The sequence below is a fragment of the Prunus mume genome, linkage group LG7, assembly GCF_029339155.1.
Source record: "Prunus mume cultivar Tortuosa linkage group LG7, ASM2933915v1, whole genome shotgun sequence".
NCBI lineage: Eukaryota > Viridiplantae > Streptophyta > Magnoliopsida > Rosales > Rosaceae > Prunus > Prunus mume.
Genome location: NC_142704.1, coordinates 4514831 through 4531549, shown reverse-complemented (window position 1 = coordinate 4531549; position 16719 = coordinate 4514831). Strand labels below are relative to the sequence as shown.

The window sequence follows — 16719 nt, the reverse complement described above, 5'->3', positions numbered from 1 at the left end:
GAAACTCCTTTAGTTTATCGCTTGTACTTAAAAAAAAAGTTGAATACACTCAAACAATAATTCCCTCCCAAAAGGATATTTAGTATTTAAATTTCTGAGGAAGTATATAATTTTGCACTGAATTTTTTTTTTCTAGAAATATAGTTTCTGGAAAAAAAAAAAAAGATTACAAATTCCAAAATGATTATGTACACTATGGTGCTGAGCAAAATTAATGACAAAACAAAAATAAAAATAAGTAGTGCAAATAAAATAACGCCCAACTGTTGAAATCCCGCTAAGGCATGCTTCCGCTAGTAGTCAGAGGGTTTAAGCACACGCTACCATTCGTCTTCCCCAGCCACCACCATCACCTGCGCCTTCACTTCTCCCGCTCTCTCATGGCTACCGCTACTTCAGCTAAGCGAGTTGGCACTCACAATGGGAGCTTCCACTGCGACGAAGCCCTCGGCTGCTTCATGATTCGCCTCACCGACAAGTTCTCCAACGCCGAAATCGTTCGCACCCGTGACCCCCAGGTTTGTAACCCTTCACCATTTTCTGTTTGGTTCCCTAGAAATTGATGCAAAATGAAGTTACTTGATTGGAAATTGGAAGCTCTTGCAGGACTTTGTGATTTCTTATTGTCGTTGTTATTGTTTGTGGGTTTTAGGTTTTGGAGGGTCTGGATGCTGTGCTTGATGTTGGGGGTGTATATGATCCTAGTAGGGATCGGTATGATCATCACCAGAAGGGCTTCGAGGAGGTGTTTGGCCATGGGTTTAAGACTAAGCTGAGTAGTGCTGGTCTGGTTTACAAGGTATTTACTTTCAAAAGGTTCTCTCTTTTTTCAGGGTTTGAACTATGGGCTTTTCAAGTGTGTAACTTTACTTGTGTTAAATCTGGTTGTAGCATTTTGGGAAGGAAATAATAGCCAAGGAGCTTCAAGTTGATGAAGGCCACCTAGATGTGCATCGGTTGTTCTTGGCTGTTTACAAAAGCTTTATGGAGGTACTACCAAGTTCTGCATCTTTATTTTTCATTCTATTCGAATTTGAACTCAAATGGACTCATAGATACGAGAAACCTCTTATTTTATAAAAGAGACGAAAACCCTTATATGGATGCACATTTTGCAGATGTTTCTATTCTTCAAAGTTTTATTGAAATGTTATTTGTAGTTACTCTTTTCGCTTTCTTGAATGTTCAGCAAATTCATTCGACATGCATTTTTGTTAGTCCAACTGTGTTTTTAACATTATTGGTTACTTGTAACAGGCAATTGATGCTGTTGACAATGGGATCAATCAGTATGATACGGAACAGCCTCCAAGATATGTGAATAACACACACTTGTCTTCAAGGGTGGGCAAGTTGAATTTGGATTGGATAGATCCTGATCAATCAACTGAGAAGGAGAATGAAGCCTTTCATCAAGCCATGGAACTGGCTGGCAGTGAGTTTTTAAGCGTGCGTCTTTCTTTCATTAAGACTTAACAGATATGTAGAATTTTCTCTATTATTTATTTTGGTAAATTCACATCAAACATCTTTGTTTAATAATTTTCTTTCACGTCTCTGAGCACATAACTAGAAGGGGAATGCTTTAATGAGGTTGTATTTTATTGGGATTAATTTTTTCACATCCCTTTTCAATGACCCTTTTTTCCGAATTTCAGAGTGTTCGTTTTCATGCAAAATCATGGTTACCAGCACTGTCTATTGTAATGGAGTGTCTCTTAGCAAGATGGGGTGTTGATCCTAGTGGAGAAATCATGGTTTTGACTCGATTCTGCCCTGTAAGTGTGCAGTGCTGTATTGTTTTTGCCAATTTAATAACTTTAGGCTTAAGCTGTCTCTTATAACTGATGCTGATGCTATTAGTTTTAGAACTTCTTCATTGCATCTTCAAATGTTTTTAAGCGATTTGTTATCCATATCTGGGCTTAGTTGAGACATCTGTATATTTTCATGCCCTACAGTGGAAGCTTCATTTATTTGAACTTGAAGAAGAGATGAAGATTGACCCTCCCATAAAATATGTTCTCTATCAGGTACTTGTATCAATCTCATGTCCTTGTTATCTTTTCTTGGATTGCAGTGGATTGTAATGATTTTCAGTTTTTTTTTTTTGTTTTGTTTATGGTCTGCAGTTGTTTCTGTCTCTTTTCTTCTGTTGTAATGTTTTTGCCTCCTTGACATTACTTTTAGTTGTGTTAGCTAATTTGTCTGCAAATTTATCTGAGAAGAGTCGCTAATTTTATTATCAAAATAAAAACAATGTGCAGGATGATAGGAGCAAACACTGGCGAGTTCAAGCGGTGGCGGTAGCTCCTGATAGATTTGAGAGCCGAAAGCCTCTAGCATTGCAATGGCGAGGACTTAGGGATGAGGAGCTCTCGAAGGAGGCTGCAATCCCCGGATGTGTTTTTGTCCACATGAGTGGGTTTATTGGAGGAAATCAAACATATGAGGGCGCTCTGGCCATGGCAAAAGCTAGTTTGAAGCTTTGATAGACAAGATTGACTTATTACTAATTCAGATTAGTAAATTTTGGGCATTTCAGCTGGATCTTTGCTAATTTCTTAAACTTTAGCCTGTTTTATGTTCCTACGATATCGCCTTCGATGAAATTTTCCCTATTTGGTTTCTACAAAAGTGTTAAGTAAACATTCATGCAGTGATTTCAGAACCCACAAACTGGAATATGCATTTGTTCTGTCAATGACTTTGAATATGCAATTTTCTCAGTCGAGCATAAATTGATTTGGTTGAATATGCAATTTTCTCAGTCGAGCATAAATTGATTTGGCCTCGTAGATGATTTTTATAATTATTCAGATGCTTGAAATCCACACCAAATCATTTTGCAAACGAAATGTTGAAAGAAATGAAATGTAAACAAATGGTTCTTTTGGTTTTAAAAGTGCAAAATCTGGATCACCAGCCAACTTGCTTCCTTCAACTCGAAGCTCTGCCATTTTTATTTTCTTTTGGGCTCTCTGGTTGTTTTCAATCTCCCTCCGGACCCCATTGAAGTTGTTGCTCAGTAAAGTACAACTTACAAGCCACAACGCCACACTTCCGAGAGTACACCATGCAGCTGCGCACGTGACTGTGAATCTGTCATGAAAAAGAGCTCTCTCTCTCTCTCTCTCTCTCTCTCTCTCTCCTACCAGTCAGTGAAGTGAAAAAGAAAAACTTTTTTCCATAAACCCCAAAACTCACAACCAGCAGCCATGGCCACACTGACTTACCCCACCACCACCACCACCACCACCACCATCAGAGCCACCAAACCCACATTATCTCTCAGAAAACCCACCAAACTCATCTCCTTCCCTCTCTCCCCACTCAAAACCCTACACCTCACTGCCACCTCCGCCTCACCCATCAAATCAACCTCCTCCTCCGACCACACCACCGCCACAAACACCATCACCACCACGACCACCACCTCCATCTCTACTTCCCCCCAAACACTCAAGTCCCGCCTCCAAAACGGCGAGACTCTCTACGGCCTCTTCCTCCTCTCCTTCTCCCCAACCCTCGCCGAGATCGCCGGCCTCTCGGGCTATGACTTCGTCGTCGTCGACATGGAGCACGGCCATGGCGGCATCTCCCAAGCCCTCCCCTGCCTCCACGCCTTGGCCGCCGCTCAAACCCCGGCCATTCTTCGCTTGCCCGAGGCCTCCGCAGCTTGGGCCAAGAAAGCCCTAGATCTGGGCCCACAAGGCATCATGTTCCCCATGATCGAATCTTCCAAGGACGCCAAGAAGGCCGTCTCCTACTGCCGCTTCCCGCCCGCCGGCATCCGCGGGTCGGCCCACACCGTCGTTCGGGCCTCCAGCTACGGTATCGACGAAGGGTATTTGAGTAATTACGAGGATCAGCTGCTGATCATGTGCCAGGTGGAGAGCGAGGAAGGCGTGAAGCACGCAGAGGACATCGCGGCCGTCGATGGGGTTGACTGCATTCAGATGGGGCCGTTGGATCTGAGCGCCAGCGTGGGGTACTTGTGGGACCCGGCGAACAAGAAGGTTAGGAAAATGATGGAGACCGCCGAGATGGCCGTTCTGGGGTCCGACCCAAAAGAGCGCGGGGCGTACTTGGCTGGCTTCGCTATGCCCCACGACGCGCCTCGCGATCTCTGGACACGCGGATACCACATGGTGTCGGGAGCCGTTGATGTTGGGCTGTTTAGGAGCGCTGCAGTGGAGGACGTGCAGAGGTTTAAGATGAACTTGATCGACGGCTCTGATGATGAGCAGGAGCGTGAGAAAGATGCTGATGAGAAGTACTGGAGCGAATGATGAAAACTCTGTGTTTTTTTTCTTTCATTTTCTTAGCGAGGAAAAATATTGAAGAAAACTTCAGAACTTGGACTTGTAAATTTGAGTGGGCTTTTTTATTTTTCTTGTGGTGTTTGGGCCCTTGGGACTGTTTTCATATAATAAAAGGTCAAATTGCCGGCCGAATTATATAATGAATATTATTTTTCTTAGCTTATTAATGGTAATGATAATGAATATTTTCCTTCTAATTTTTTTTTTTTTTTCTGAATGACAAGTTTGCCGACTGTTTTTTTTGGTCAAAAAACAACAAGGCACATGGAAAAAAACCCGACCAAAGTAAAAGAGGAGATGTGACATGTTGCCACGATGCTGTCATGCATAAGAAAGTGTGTTGCAAGTTTTTGTCTTCATAGCTGGCTTATATTATATGCAGCAACAAGCCCCTAGAACATATAGGTTTGGCAGGTAATTTACCAATTGAAGTGGAAATATTAATTTACTCAAGTGTAATTATGTGCACCCTGCCTAACTCACTATCATACTCTTACCTTACCATGCCAATTTGTGGATTAAAAGATGGTTTGCATACTTGTAAGTTCCTAAGAGGATTGCGACAAGTTTTCTGATTGAGTTTTGAGAGATATGTATTACATTTGATAATTAAAATTTTCACGACTAGAACGTGTACGAAAGTTCCATGTTTAAAAGATGATGTATAAATATGAAGTTATCATCATGAACAGTGAGTCGTTAATCAGTATGAGACATAAATTTAACAACAATTTAGCGTGCTCTACTACGAGCTCAGATCCAAAGGGAACGGCCCCATCTTGGGAAGAGCATGTTATAGCGTGAGTGAGGAAAAAAAATAGTGTAAAGGAGAAGTCAGGAAAACCTCACTTATCATGTCTTGGCTTCCAATTTGCCCAACTAGAATAGAAAAGAAGGAAAAGAAAAGAAAAATAAACAAACACACAGTCAACAAAACCATCACCCCCATCGGACCAAAAACCAGTCTGTGTGTCTGCGTGAGTTCATGGGAATTGAAATCCCCGGGAAATCTTGAGACCCTTTTCTCAATTCACAAATCCCATTCTCACCACCTAAACTTCGCTCCATGTCCACTTCAGGGTTGGTAGCCAGTCCTTTTTAAGCTTCATTCTACACAACAGCACTCCTTACCACTCTCTTTGCTTTTGCTCCTCTCTCTCTCTCTCTCTGCGAGCTTGTTTCGTTTGTGTGAGAGGCTGAGAGTGAGCAATGGAGTTCTTCTACTTCCTTCTGTTTGGGGCTCTCTCTGCGGTTGTGGCAGCTTTGGAGCTGAGCAAGAACAACAAAGATCGCATTCATACTTCCTCTGTTTTCAATGATTTCAAGAACAACTACCTCCTCATCTACTCTCTCATGATGGGTAAGCTTAGATCTGTCATTTCTTTCTCTTTTCTCATCTGGGTTTTCTTTATTCTTTGCTGTATGTACTGCAATGTCGCTCTTCTTTTGGATTTGGATATTCAGATCGAATTGGACTAAAATTAGAGATTCAACTATATACAGTTTCTTGGATTGGCAATTTTATGTAATGAGCAAGCATGTTGTTTGTTCAAGATTATTGATCTAGTTATATTCCAGTCATTATAACCCCTTCTAATTATTTCTTGTTGCTTCACCCTTATCTGTTTACGTTGGTTGATGGTATCAGTACTGTAATTGATGTACTGCTCTTTGCTATGGCGTCTGAGTCTTTTGATTGTAGTGCTACACTTGATTGCATTGGTTATGGATGGTAATATATATCTTTAAGGTCAAGAGTATTATGTTATTTGAAAACTGCTTGGAATTGTAGATTGTTGCTTTTCATTATGAATCATCCTTGAAATGTTTTATCATTCTGGATCTGATTAAATTGGTTGTGGCTATAGCCGGGGATTGGTTGCAGGGTCCGTATGTGTACTACCTCTACAGCCAGTATGGGTTCAGCAAGGGGGATATTGGACAGCTTTTTATTGCTGGGTTTGGGTCATCCATGTTGTTTGGGACAGTTGTGGGATCTCTAGCTGACAAACAGTAAGGTTTCATGTTGATTAGTTGTTGTGTTTCCTTAAACTTGATCATATTATTGATTCTCAATAATGATATGCCAATTTCAGGGGTCGTAAGAGGGCATGTATTACGTACTGCATAACTTACATTCTAAGCTGCTTCACCAAACATTTTCCTGACTACAAGGTTTTACTGTTGGGACGCATATTGGGAGGCATTGCCACTTCTCTACTTTTTTCAGCTTTTGAGTCTTGGCTTGTTGCAGAACACAATAAGGTGCAGTGATTGGTCTGCTAATTAATTGCAGTTCTGGAATTCATTTTCTTGACAGGTTCTAATTTATAGTTAGTCTTACAAAAGCTGTGGATCAATTTATCCTTCTTTTGATGGTATGGAAAGCCTACTCATATTACTGTTTATATTTCTGCACGTCGTAGAAGGTAGAAATTGGAACCAGTCAATTATTGCGTCCAAAGGGCTCAGGTCATATTTTTGTTATTTTAGTTATTGTGTCATAAATTAAATTCCATTCAGTTGAATTGCTTTCTTCATGTTTTATCACGCAAGGGATTTTAGAATTCAATATTACTTCACATATGCATTGCTCTTTAACTGTTTGTGTCCCCTAATTTTTGCAGAGGGGCTTTGAGCAGCAGTGGCTTTCATTAACATTCTCTAAGGCTATTTTTCTTGGCAATGGTCTAGTTGCCATAGTAGCTGGGCTACTTGGGAATCTTCTGGTAGATACTTTGGGATTTGGCCCAGTTGCTCCATTTGATGCTGCTGCATGCTTTTTGGCAATTGGCATGGCAATTATATTGGCATCATGGGGTGAAAATTATGGAGACTCTTCAGAAAACAAGAACTTGCTCACCCAGTTCAGGGGTGCTGCTGTAGCCATTGCTTCCGGTGAATCCCTGACCTTATTCTCTTTCCATCATCTTTTTTTCATTAATGGTTAAGTCCATAAAATAAACTTCTCCAATTAGATAATATAAGACTTTAAATAAAGGTGGGCTGACATTCATATGACTCTAACCTTATCCTCTTGCATTTCTCACAAATTCTTCTTCTATTATTTTCCATGGGGGAGCAGATGAGAAGATTGCTTTGCTTGGTGCCATACAGTCCCTATTTGAAGGCTCAATGTACACCTTTGTGTTCCTCTGGACTCCAGCTTTGAGCCCAAATGATGAGGAGATTCCACATGGTTTCATTTTTGCAACATTCATGCTAGCCTCAATGTTGGGAAGCTCTTTAGCATCTCGGCTGATGGCAGCTTCATCCCCCAAAGTCGAGAGCTATATGCAGATTGTATTTGTAGTCTCTGCGGCTTCGCTTCTGCTTCCCATTGTGACAACTGTATGTCAAGAATTTAATATATCAATCTTCTTCAAATTTATGAATTTGAATTGCTTTTAAACCATGGTTATCAACTTGTCTATGAATTTGTACAGTTATTCATTGCACCTTCCAATGTGAAAGGTGGGAGCATGTCATTATCAGGGTATACTCAGCTCATTGGCTTCTGCATATTTGAGGCCTGTGTGGGCATATTCTGGCCATCCATCATGAAAATGAGGTCCCAATACATCCCAGAGGAGGCAAGAAGCACCATCATGAACTTTTTCCGCATTCCTCTCAACATCTTTGTGTGCGTTGTGCTGTACAATGTGAGTGATTAGGTTTCATTTACTCATGATCGTTTGAGGCTCTGCCTACCAGTACATGCTTTTGACAAAAAACAAAAACTGTGAGGGTATCCTCAAATAGTTTATTTCTCATAGAAATACAATGATAGTACATTTTTCTGTAATAATGATTTGGTTTGTTTCCTTTTCGAAGGTTGATGCATTTCCCATCACCATCATGTTTGGTATGTGCTCGATTTTCCTCTCTGTGGCTGCTGCATTGCAGAGGCGGCTTATGGTGATTGCTGATGGCCCAAAATCAAGTAAGTTCTGCTGTAGTCCTTGCTTCTTTCTAATTAATTGATATATTTCGACTGTATGTTATACTATCACAGTTGCATTCCACCCTTTTTTCTTGTTGGTTTCCTGTGGTGATGATTAATAATGAATATGTTATGTTTCATCGTAGAACCAGAAGAATGGACAACACATGAGAGGGACACAGAAGCAGAGCCATTAAATGACTAATTGATGATGAATATAACAATAAAAGAAAAGACACCTGGAAATTTTTTGATGTTTGAAACAAACCACCTATTCTAATGTGAACGTTCGAGCTGCATCTTGGTTTTCTGTTTGCTGTCACTGATTGACGCCAACTTCAAAACAAGGCATGAAGGAGTTTCAGGGGCAATCAGCTGGTGGCTATAACACAAAGAAATGACTAACTAACGAGTCTAGTTGCTATATGTAGTTCATGTATTTTCCAATCACTGTAGACTCATGCTTGCATCAGCTATATTTTGTCATATGGTTGTCATATGGTTGATGTTAGAAAATGTAAGGATGCTTCAGTCACTTATAAATGGTTTTTTTTTTCTTCTTTCCTCTTGGCCATTTTGTTCTCGTTCTTTTTGCCCTTCAACTTCTCATTTTTGTTTTGTTTATATTGGACGTACTTAGAGGCAGCTCCTTGGAAGTGTAATATCAATTTGGTTTACATTTCTAATTTGAAATTGGCAGTCTTGAATTTTTTGTAAATCTGAAGTGCACAAAGGCATAAAGAGAATGTTTAACGTTTTCCTAATTGGAGACGAGATACAAGTTTTTGCCAAAAGTGGGTAGGGGTAGGGGAAGGGGGAAAACTCATCACGGGCATCGGAACGGAAGATAGAAGTTAATTAATGAGAGTGTAATTCTTTGTTCAATTATTGTATGGATGTTTTATTTTCTTTTTATAAAACATGACCTTAGACAACCCCCAAGTAGCTGTTACCCATGAGTGTCCTCTGACTGAATTCCGGACGACAAACCATGTGAAAAGGAGACAGGCTTTCATGTTCTTTCATGTTTCTCCACATGATGATCCAATAACTAACTCAATTCATCTTCCTAATCATATTCCAAAAAAATTTCTCCAACCCCACTCTCCTTTTTCTACCGTTTCAACTTATGAGCACTTATAACATTGGTGGCTCATCCTTTAATGGATTTTCAAGAACTATACTAGCACGGAAACGACTTATGCTAACATAGTTGTTCAACTTACCCATTTTAAGTTAAATTCATGCACGAATCATGAACATGCAACTTGCGCATGTGAAATTATTGGCCATGTGATTGGTTTTCCAAATCAACCCTTTCAGCAAAGCCCATCTCTGTAGTTACTTGTAAGTTGTACCTATCTATGTATTGTTTACCACTTGGCAGGAACAAACCAAGTCTCCCCACAGAGACCTCCACCATCCTTATATTATTCTTTTGATGTTTAACCAGTTTTGACACAGCTGGTTTGATATTGAGTCTTTGACCATCTAAAAAGATGTACCAATCACGCTCAAAACGAGGGGGCATTTGGTAATTTTGTCTTCAGGTTGTCCGTATGCAGTGCAGACACCCTCGAGCCAATAAGATTTGCCCATCCACCGATTCTCTTAACTCACTCCTACATTTGAGAAAGAGAAAGTTTGAAGTGAGAGAGAGGAGTTGAAGATGGCCAATCTTAGAAGTCCAAGATTTCAGCTCTTACTGGTTTTGCAAGTCCTTATGCTAATACAATCCAAAGTGCTTTGCTACCAGTACAAAGTTGGAGATCTAGATGCTTGGGGCATACCCACTTCGACAAATCCACAGGTCTACACCAAATGGTCAAAAACCCTTGAATTCAAGATGGGAGATTCTCTCTGTAAGAGTTTTCTGTTTCTTTCTTTCAATGTTCTTTCTTTTTTCTCATTTCAAAACCACTGAAGAAAAAAATTGGTTTCTTTTTTCCTGTGTAATGCAGTGTTTTTGTACCCACCAAGCCAAGATTCAGTGGTTCAAGTCACAGCACAAGCCTACACCAGCTGCAACCTCAAAGATCCAATCTTGTACATGAACAATGGCAACTCTCTGTTCAATTTTACTTCATTGGGGGACTTTTACTTCACTAGCGGTGAACCGGGTCATTGCCAGAAGAACCAGAAGCTCCATATTTCTTTTGGCAATGGCTCTGCCTACTCTCCCTCCTATGGCCCTAGTGCATTGCCTGATTCTGCACCTTCTTACCCCACAGTTTTTGGCACAATCCCAGCACCCCCTTCTTCTGTTCCGTCACAAAGTTTCCCAGTTCTCATGGTGGCTGTGATTGGATTTGTGGTATGTTCACTGCTCAGTGGCAATCTGTGAACAGCTTCAACATGGCTGTTATTGGATTCTTTTTTCTTCTTCTTCTTCTCATGAATGGTTCTATAAACATTGGCATATTGGTTGATAAATGGAATTTTTGGTATTGTAATTCTTTTTGGAAATCCAATAGAATAATGAAGCATATCATGTTCATATGCGATTTAGCATTGCTTTTCTTTCTTTCTTTTGGTGAATCCCTTGAATTTCGGAGGGCAGTCAAAGGATCATTTTAACCTAAAAGAGAAAGTTACAAAGTTACTTTTATTTTAAAATTCCTTTTTTTGGCTATCAAGAGAAGAGAAAGATAAGATAACATGGGTTTCCATGTCAAAGTTCATGGACAGCCTGACAGAACACTGTCCGGTGATTGTGGCGGTGAGAAGTTGTGGTTGTATAGATTATACAATTATTAAGTATCCAGCTGGATGTAGAGGTTGCCCACGACAGTGTCTCATCCATGTGGGTCACCAATTAAATGTAGCATCATAATAAGATTTGAAAAAAGAAAAAGAAAGAAGAGATGAACCAAAAGTCTGAAAGAAAATGCTTGTATAATAAGAGAATGTAACACTGCCACCACAAGGATCAACAGCAGCAAGTTCATAACCACAGTAACTGTAAAATATTGCATGCTCTACTATATATGGTACACAGCCTATCAAGGCCTCATAACAGCACTTGAGGATTTTTCTCATCTTAAAAGTACATGGAGGTAGACACATTTGACAGAGTTGGAACACATGTGACAAGAGTTATAAAACATTTGACAAAATTGATGAGGGCTGGGCAGGATTTCATCTCAACATCTCAGTACGGATGGACGAGACAGGGGACGCTGGGACGAGCTTGTGATGGATCTAATGTTACTCAACCGACCATGTCAATGTCAACTGGTGTTGTGATGGATCTAATAGTTACTCAACCGACCATGTCAATGTCAACTGGTGTTGGCTTCACTTCGGAAGCAGCAAAGGGTGCATCTGGAACTGCAGGCTCTGCAAATTGTGTGGCCGTAGACTTTGGTTCTGTTACTGAAAATGGATTTCGCATTTGGGCAGCATTAGAGTCTACTTCCATAGCAGAGGGCCTGGGTGGGGAAGCAGGCTGCACCTCCACATCCGGATAAGCAGCCTTAAATCGTGCTCGCAGGCCTTCATCAACCAATCTTACACCACTCAGTTGATTACCGAGTGACATCCACCTGATACAAAACAGTTCAGAATAAAACATAAAAGCTTGATTTTCAAGTAAAGGCCCCACACCCAAAGACAACAAGAGATAATAGACTATGGTAAAGGCCTTTTTTTGTGTGGAGAATAAACGATGGTAAAGGCTTTTTAGGACGGGAAAGGGTTAAAATGGCGATCTACCCTAATTAGCATGATACTCAACTTTTCGTACTTAAAGAGTTGCACTTCCGATTTAACCCTTCACACTTACCTTTGGTTCTAAGAAAACCCCCAAAAACAATAGAAGCCGAATGAAAAAGGAAAAAAAGGAAAAAAACAATGGTACAGGCCTTATAAATACGGGAAAGGGTTATTACCCACATTTGCATGATACTGAACTTTGCTTACTTGCACTATCAAAGAAATTTTAACCTATGGAAAACCCAAGACCATGCTAGATTCAGATTGTCATTGGTTTCGTTATCAATTTATGCCAAAAATCACAACATACAACATTGTTGATATTGTTGATCAACAATAACGAAGGAATTTCATTTAACAATTACAGCCATTAGTCAAGAAAGCATACCCTGCATGAGTATTGTGCATGCGAGCAAACAGTTCCAGCTTTCTAGTCCTTGGACTTATCCTCTCCAGCAAAGGGTACATCTGCAGGAATGCATGTATATTTAGCCAAATTTTAACAAAACTAAACAGATGAAAAATACAATAGAGACAATAATTATTATAACATTATGTGGTAGAAGCCAATAACTTCTAGATCACCACCTCTTAAATTGGAAGGGAAAAGTACAATTATAATATAGTTCATCCCGTAAGCTCATTAAGAAGAACTATATTTTGCATAGATATTTCACTGCACAATTATAAGAAGCATATTCCACTAACCTCATCTGGCTTACGGCTTGTCTCTCTAACCTCGGCAACAATGACATCAGTATCAATATTTCTATTTACCAATGGTTCCCCTTTTATTCCAACAAGGCAATGCTCCTTACTATGATTAAGCCAGTGGCCAGTCCGCCCTGTTCTAATTATTCGTTGAAGTTGATTAGTCTTCACCCAAATTAGCTCCTCGATACGCTTGTATCCCCAAAGTTCCAAACTGCAAGAAGAATAGTGATATTTCTGTGAGTGAAAGCCAAAGAATAAGCAGATCCAATTTAAGCATCTATGGTTATAACTTATACATTTGATGCAGCAGTTGACAGATGGTCAAAGTATACACATACCATTCACGCCCAAGCTCCATTGCACGCCCAGTGACCCAAAGGAAAATCAGACCATCTGTCTGCAATGCGGGAACATTAAGATTGCGCATTTCATCATCAGCCATTGTCCCATAGGGCAATTCCATATGAATGTCCCACGGTGGATCTGCCATTATTACTCCAAATTGCCCTAGAATGTCCATTCTAAAGTTGCGGATATCACAGTTAATCCATTGTGGTTGACCAAGTTCAACCTCAGAACAATATTCAGCACGCTGAGGCTTCAATGATTTATGGGGATTAAGAGCTGGAGCCCCCATCATCATGTGTGACACATCTGGTGTTGGATCAAGCTCATAGTGTACATACTTGCATGTCTAACAATGGAGACAACAACGTGTTACTTTATGAAAAATAGTCACTAACATATAATTAATTCATCACTCAAGTAAAGAAGGTAAACTTTACCTTCATGTGACGACAAGTATCCAGAAAAGAGCAGTCACCTAAATTTACATCGGTATGTGGAGCAATTATTCGCCTAAAATGAACCTGAAAGGAGAAAATAAAATGCAATGTGAAAAAAGCACAATAGATCTAAGTACTAAGATTAAAGTTATTTGCAGTGATTTTAGAATAAAAACTAGAAATACAATCAGCAAAAGGAAATGTAGAACATCTCAAAATAACTTTGAATAAGTTCACAAAAATTATGGTTAATAGAACTGAAATAGCCAGTGTGCACATAAATTTCAATTTCAGAAACAGGCAAAACTAAATCCAATGATGCAATCCTCTAAAGTTGGATGCTACAAGCCAACATTAAATCAGAGCTCAATCATTTTGGTTACACTTTCTAGCAAGATCGTTTCAGCACATTATTAGGTAGTTAAAAGACCCCAGTGCAAAACATAAAACTTAAACTAGACGCATGCTATGAATTGAAATTGTACAACATCGAACAAAATAATAAGCAAGAGGCAGCATTCTGATCACTATTAATTTCAAGACTTAAGAAGTCATGATCAAAGGCATGTTTTGCACTTGTAAGAACAGTCAATAGACCATATTTCTTACCGACCTTCTCACATGCAAGTAAGGAATTAGACTGGCGCCGGCAGTCCTCTTTTGTTAGGGATGTGCAGTATTCCTTCAATTGTGAACCACCTTTAGTCTTGAACTGAAACAAAAAAAGACATCAATTGACTTCAGACTTTCCTGCTGATGCAGCCAACCCCAGTTTTAGCATTTCTTATGCCCAAGCAATGAGTCCATCGAATAATTGAGTCCCAGTTATAACATAAAGAACAAACTGCAAGCAAAATAATATGTTCACCACAAGCCTCCTACTCATTGATTGCAGAACCCAAAATCATTGCTTTGGTGCTCTTGATCAATAAGCAGAGAAGATAACACAAAATTTGAAAATATCACATCAATACTTATAAAGTCTAAAAGCATAAATGGTCCTTGCGGTTCCAAGTAATTTTTGGGTGTTACACAGTGTTACCAATCCACCCGTGTTTTAGCACGTGTATATTTAGTAATAAACCTGTTGCCACCAAGTGTTATAATTTTGGGGCTTGATTAGTAAGACCATGTGGTTGTGGCATTATTGTCACACATACCCGATATGACAAGTCATGTTGTTTAGTATTGTTAATACTAACTCTTGTGGTCTACATCTGTTACCAATTTTAGTTACATCTCCTAATTACGTCAATTTTTGAAACCGGTCATCCACGTGCACATCAGGTGCAGGAGCATTATGGTCATTTTCACCCATTTCACTACTCACAAAGGATCCATGTGGTTTACAGTATATGTTGCAAGTCTCTTTGGAGACAAGTTGAGTGGAAGGTAAGTCATGTGGTCTACGCTGGTTACCAAGTTTACTCAAATCTCCAATTTTGTTAATAACACACATTCATGGAAAGTAGAGATTTACTAAAAATTGGTAACGGAGTAGACCACAAGGGTATTATTAACAAAATTAAAGCCGAAGAACTTATCTATAAACCTTCGACATATAGGGCAAAACACATGACCATTTGTGATTTTAAGCCTATTTATAGCTTAAATGGCAGACAGGAAATATTTTTTACATAGTAAAAGTATTGACATTTGACAAACCTTGGCAGCCACAGCAGTCTCCTTAGCAGTTGGCCGGTGAATCAGGTCCAAAAGCTCCTCACCAGTTTTTGATTTTTGTAACTCCTTAAAAGTCTTCTTATTCAACAATGCCTCAAGATCCTTCATTTCCTCCTCTTCACTCCTAGGCTTATGCGACATCGAATTGGGGCTATCCATTGTTGCATTTGGCCCCAAACTACCAGCTCTATGCATTGGAGGAACACCACTCATCCCTCTAGGCATTCCCATCATGCCCATTACTCTAGGACTAGGAGCACCCCTTGGACCCATCAATGAACCCGGCGGTCCACTCCCAGGAAACATAGGCGGCAAACCGGCCATATGGGTATCATTAGGTCCCATCCACATCTCCTGCATTGGCCTTGAACCAGGCCCTCCCATTCCAAACACTCCACCACCATTACCATCAACCCCATTACTCACCACTTGCTGCTGACTCTGATTCTGATTCAAATTCCCATTCCCATCTACCAAATTCGAATCTTGACTCTGAAACTGCTTGCTTTCAGGCAATTCCTTCATCAGCCGAGTCCGGTCAATCCCCAAAACCATAACTCTCGACTTGCCACTCACTACAAACTCCTCCAACTCAACGCCACCGTTCTCTTCCGCCATTGACCTCAACGCCATCTCCACCGCCAATATCGCCCCGGACTCTCCTCCGAGCTCTCGCAGCGCCGCCTTCTCCTCCGAAGTCGCATTCTGGTCGCCCTCAAGTTTTCTCAAAATCGCCGACGAGTCAACCCGCGAAAAGGGCACCCTTTCAAGCAAGCAAACCGCAACCATAGCCCGAACCACAGACAATGGGTTTCCCATCTCATCCATGGGGCTGAAGTTCTCGGGTTCGGGTTGGTCGGTCGGCTCCGGATTCGCCCGATTCGGAGAAAGCTTCGGACTTTCGGTAATTGGGTTTGTGGGTTTGGGTTCAGGGGAAGGGAGGCGACTGCGTTGGGATTCTGGGGTTAAAGGGCGAGTGGGTTCGATTGGTTCGATTGGTTTGTTGGGGTTGGGTTTAGGGTCCGGGAGAGAAGGTGTGGGAGTGAAAGGTCGGCCATTGAAGGCCGAGAGGACCTTGAGAGAGAGATCAATGGTGGGAACAATGGCGGGGACGACTTGGGTTTGGAGATAAGAGAGGAGTTCTAGCTGGGTAGTGCGCTGAGACTCCATTCGAGCTTCAAGCTGTTGGCTCCTGTTTCTGATGGTGGCTATGGCGGAGGCTTCGCCGTCTGATTGGGTTTCCATTGCTATGGGTTTCTTGTGCTTCTTCTCTGTCTAAGTGACTGAAATCGAGTGAAGCTGAAGCTGTTCAAGCTAAACAATTTCCCTGTCTCTCTCTCCCTCTTTCTACGAATAGCGAGGGATTTTGTAATGTTCGCAATCAAACCAACATATATACATAGGATAGGAACAGGAGGGAATAGGCAAACAATTCCCCTCTTTATTATTATTTTTGTTTTTAGATGATTTTCCAAAATATTTTAGATATATATTTGGGAATTTCCTCATGCCAATATGTTATGGTTGAAAATTTTTTTTGGTTGATATGGTTGAT

At 40.6% G+C, this 16719-nt stretch overlaps 4 protein-coding genes across 5 annotated transcripts; 3 read left to right on the top strand and 1 right to left on the bottom strand.

The window, feature by feature from the left end:
* Positions 1-248: 248 nt before the first annotated feature.
* Positions 249-2741, top strand: LOC103337854 (Metal-dependent protein hydrolase). Its single transcript, XM_008241020.2, has 7 exons — positions 249-518; positions 653-799; positions 892-990; positions 1258-1449; positions 1659-1778; positions 1962-2033; positions 2268-2741. Exons 1-7 carry the CDS (start codon positions 285-287, stop codon positions 2490-2492), a joined length of 1089 nt encoding a protein of 362 aa, XP_008239242.1. The 5' UTR covers positions 249-284; the 3' UTR covers positions 2493-2741.
* Positions 2742-5073: 2332 nt separating this feature from the next.
* On the top strand, positions 5074-8828 carry LOC103337852 (uncharacterized). Of its 2 annotated transcripts, none has more exons than XM_008241018.3 (8): positions 5074-5685; positions 6194-6338; positions 6422-6590; positions 6953-7223; positions 7411-7676; positions 7772-7987; positions 8160-8268; positions 8415-8828. In XM_008241018.3, exons 1-8 carry the CDS (start codon positions 5535-5537, stop codon positions 8471-8473), a joined length of 1386 nt encoding a protein of 461 aa, XP_008239240.1. In that variant the 5' UTR covers positions 5074-5534; the 3' UTR covers positions 8474-8828. The 2 variants fall into 2 exon arrangements, with proteins under 2 accessions (XP_008239240.1, XP_088897417.1); XM_089041291.1 differs by having other exon boundaries at positions 5075-5685; positions 8421-8828.
* A 1001-nt stretch (positions 8829-9829) lies between these two features.
* On the top strand, positions 9830-10721 carry ENODL8 (early nodulin-like protein 8). Its single transcript, XM_008241017.3, has 2 exons — positions 9830-10130; positions 10230-10721. Exons 1-2 carry the CDS (start codon positions 9938-9940, stop codon positions 10610-10612), a joined length of 576 nt encoding a protein of 191 aa, XP_008239239.2. The 5' UTR covers positions 9830-9937; the 3' UTR covers positions 10613-10721.
* A 425-nt stretch (positions 10722-11146) lies between these two features.
* MTA (mRNAadenosine methylase) lies at positions 11147-16544 on the bottom strand. Its single transcript, XM_008241016.3, has 7 exons — positions 15147-16544; positions 14095-14193; positions 13482-13565; positions 13035-13390; positions 12691-12907; positions 12371-12450; positions 11147-11813 (listed from the first exon to the last, which is right to left on the bottom strand). The coding sequence occupies exons 1-7, from the start codon at positions 16407-16409 to the stop codon at positions 11531-11533; spliced, it is 2382 nt and encodes a 793-aa protein (XP_008239238.3). The 5' UTR covers positions 16410-16544; the 3' UTR covers positions 11147-11530.
* Positions 16545-16719: the final 175 nt, after the last annotated feature.

Excerpts from the sequence above, each read along its gene's own strand:
- LOC103337854 (XM_008241020.2), top strand. The coding sequence starts at position 285 with ATGCTTCCGCTAGTAGTCAGAGGGTTTAAGCACACGCTACCATTCGTC. Across the intron at positions 519-652 it reads TTCGCACCCGTGACCCCCAG|GTTTTGGAGGGTCTGGATGC; the intron begins GTTTGTAACCCT and ends TGTGGGTTTTAG. Across the intron at positions 991-1,257 it reads TTTACAAAAGCTTTATGGAG|GCAATTGATGCTGTTGACAA; the intron begins GTACTACCAAGT and ends TACTTGTAACAG.
- LOC103337852 (XM_008241018.3), top strand. The coding sequence starts at position 5,535 with ATGGAGTTCTTCTACTTCCTTCTGTTTGGGGCTCTCTCTGCGGTTGTG. Across the intron at positions 6,339-6,421 it reads GGATCTCTAGCTGACAAACA|GGGTCGTAAGAGGGCATGTA; the intron begins GTAAGGTTTCAT and ends TGCCAATTTCAG. Across the intron at positions 7,224-7,410 it reads TGCTGTAGCCATTGCTTCCG|ATGAGAAGATTGCTTTGCTT; the intron begins GTGAATCCCTGA and ends ATGGGGGAGCAG.
- ENODL8 (XM_008241017.3), top strand. The coding sequence starts at position 9,938 with ATGGCCAATCTTAGAAGTCCAAGATTTCAGCTCTTACTGGTTTTGCAA. Across the intron at positions 10,131-10,229 it reads CAAGATGGGAGATTCTCTCT|TGTTTTTGTACCCACCAAGC; the intron begins GTAAGAGTTTTC and ends TGTGTAATGCAG.
- MTA (XM_008241016.3), bottom strand. The coding sequence starts at position 16,409 with ATGGAAACCCAATCAGACGGCGAAGCCTCCGCCATAGCCACCATCAGA. Across the intron at positions 13,391-13,481 it reads ATACTTGTCGTCACATGAAG|ACATGCAAGTATGTACACTA; the intron begins GTAAAGTTTACC and ends CTCCATTGTTAG. Across the intron at positions 12,451-12,690 it reads CAAGCCGTAAGCCAGATGAG|ATGTACCCTTTGCTGGAGAG; the intron begins GTTAGTGGAATA and ends GCATTCCTGCAG.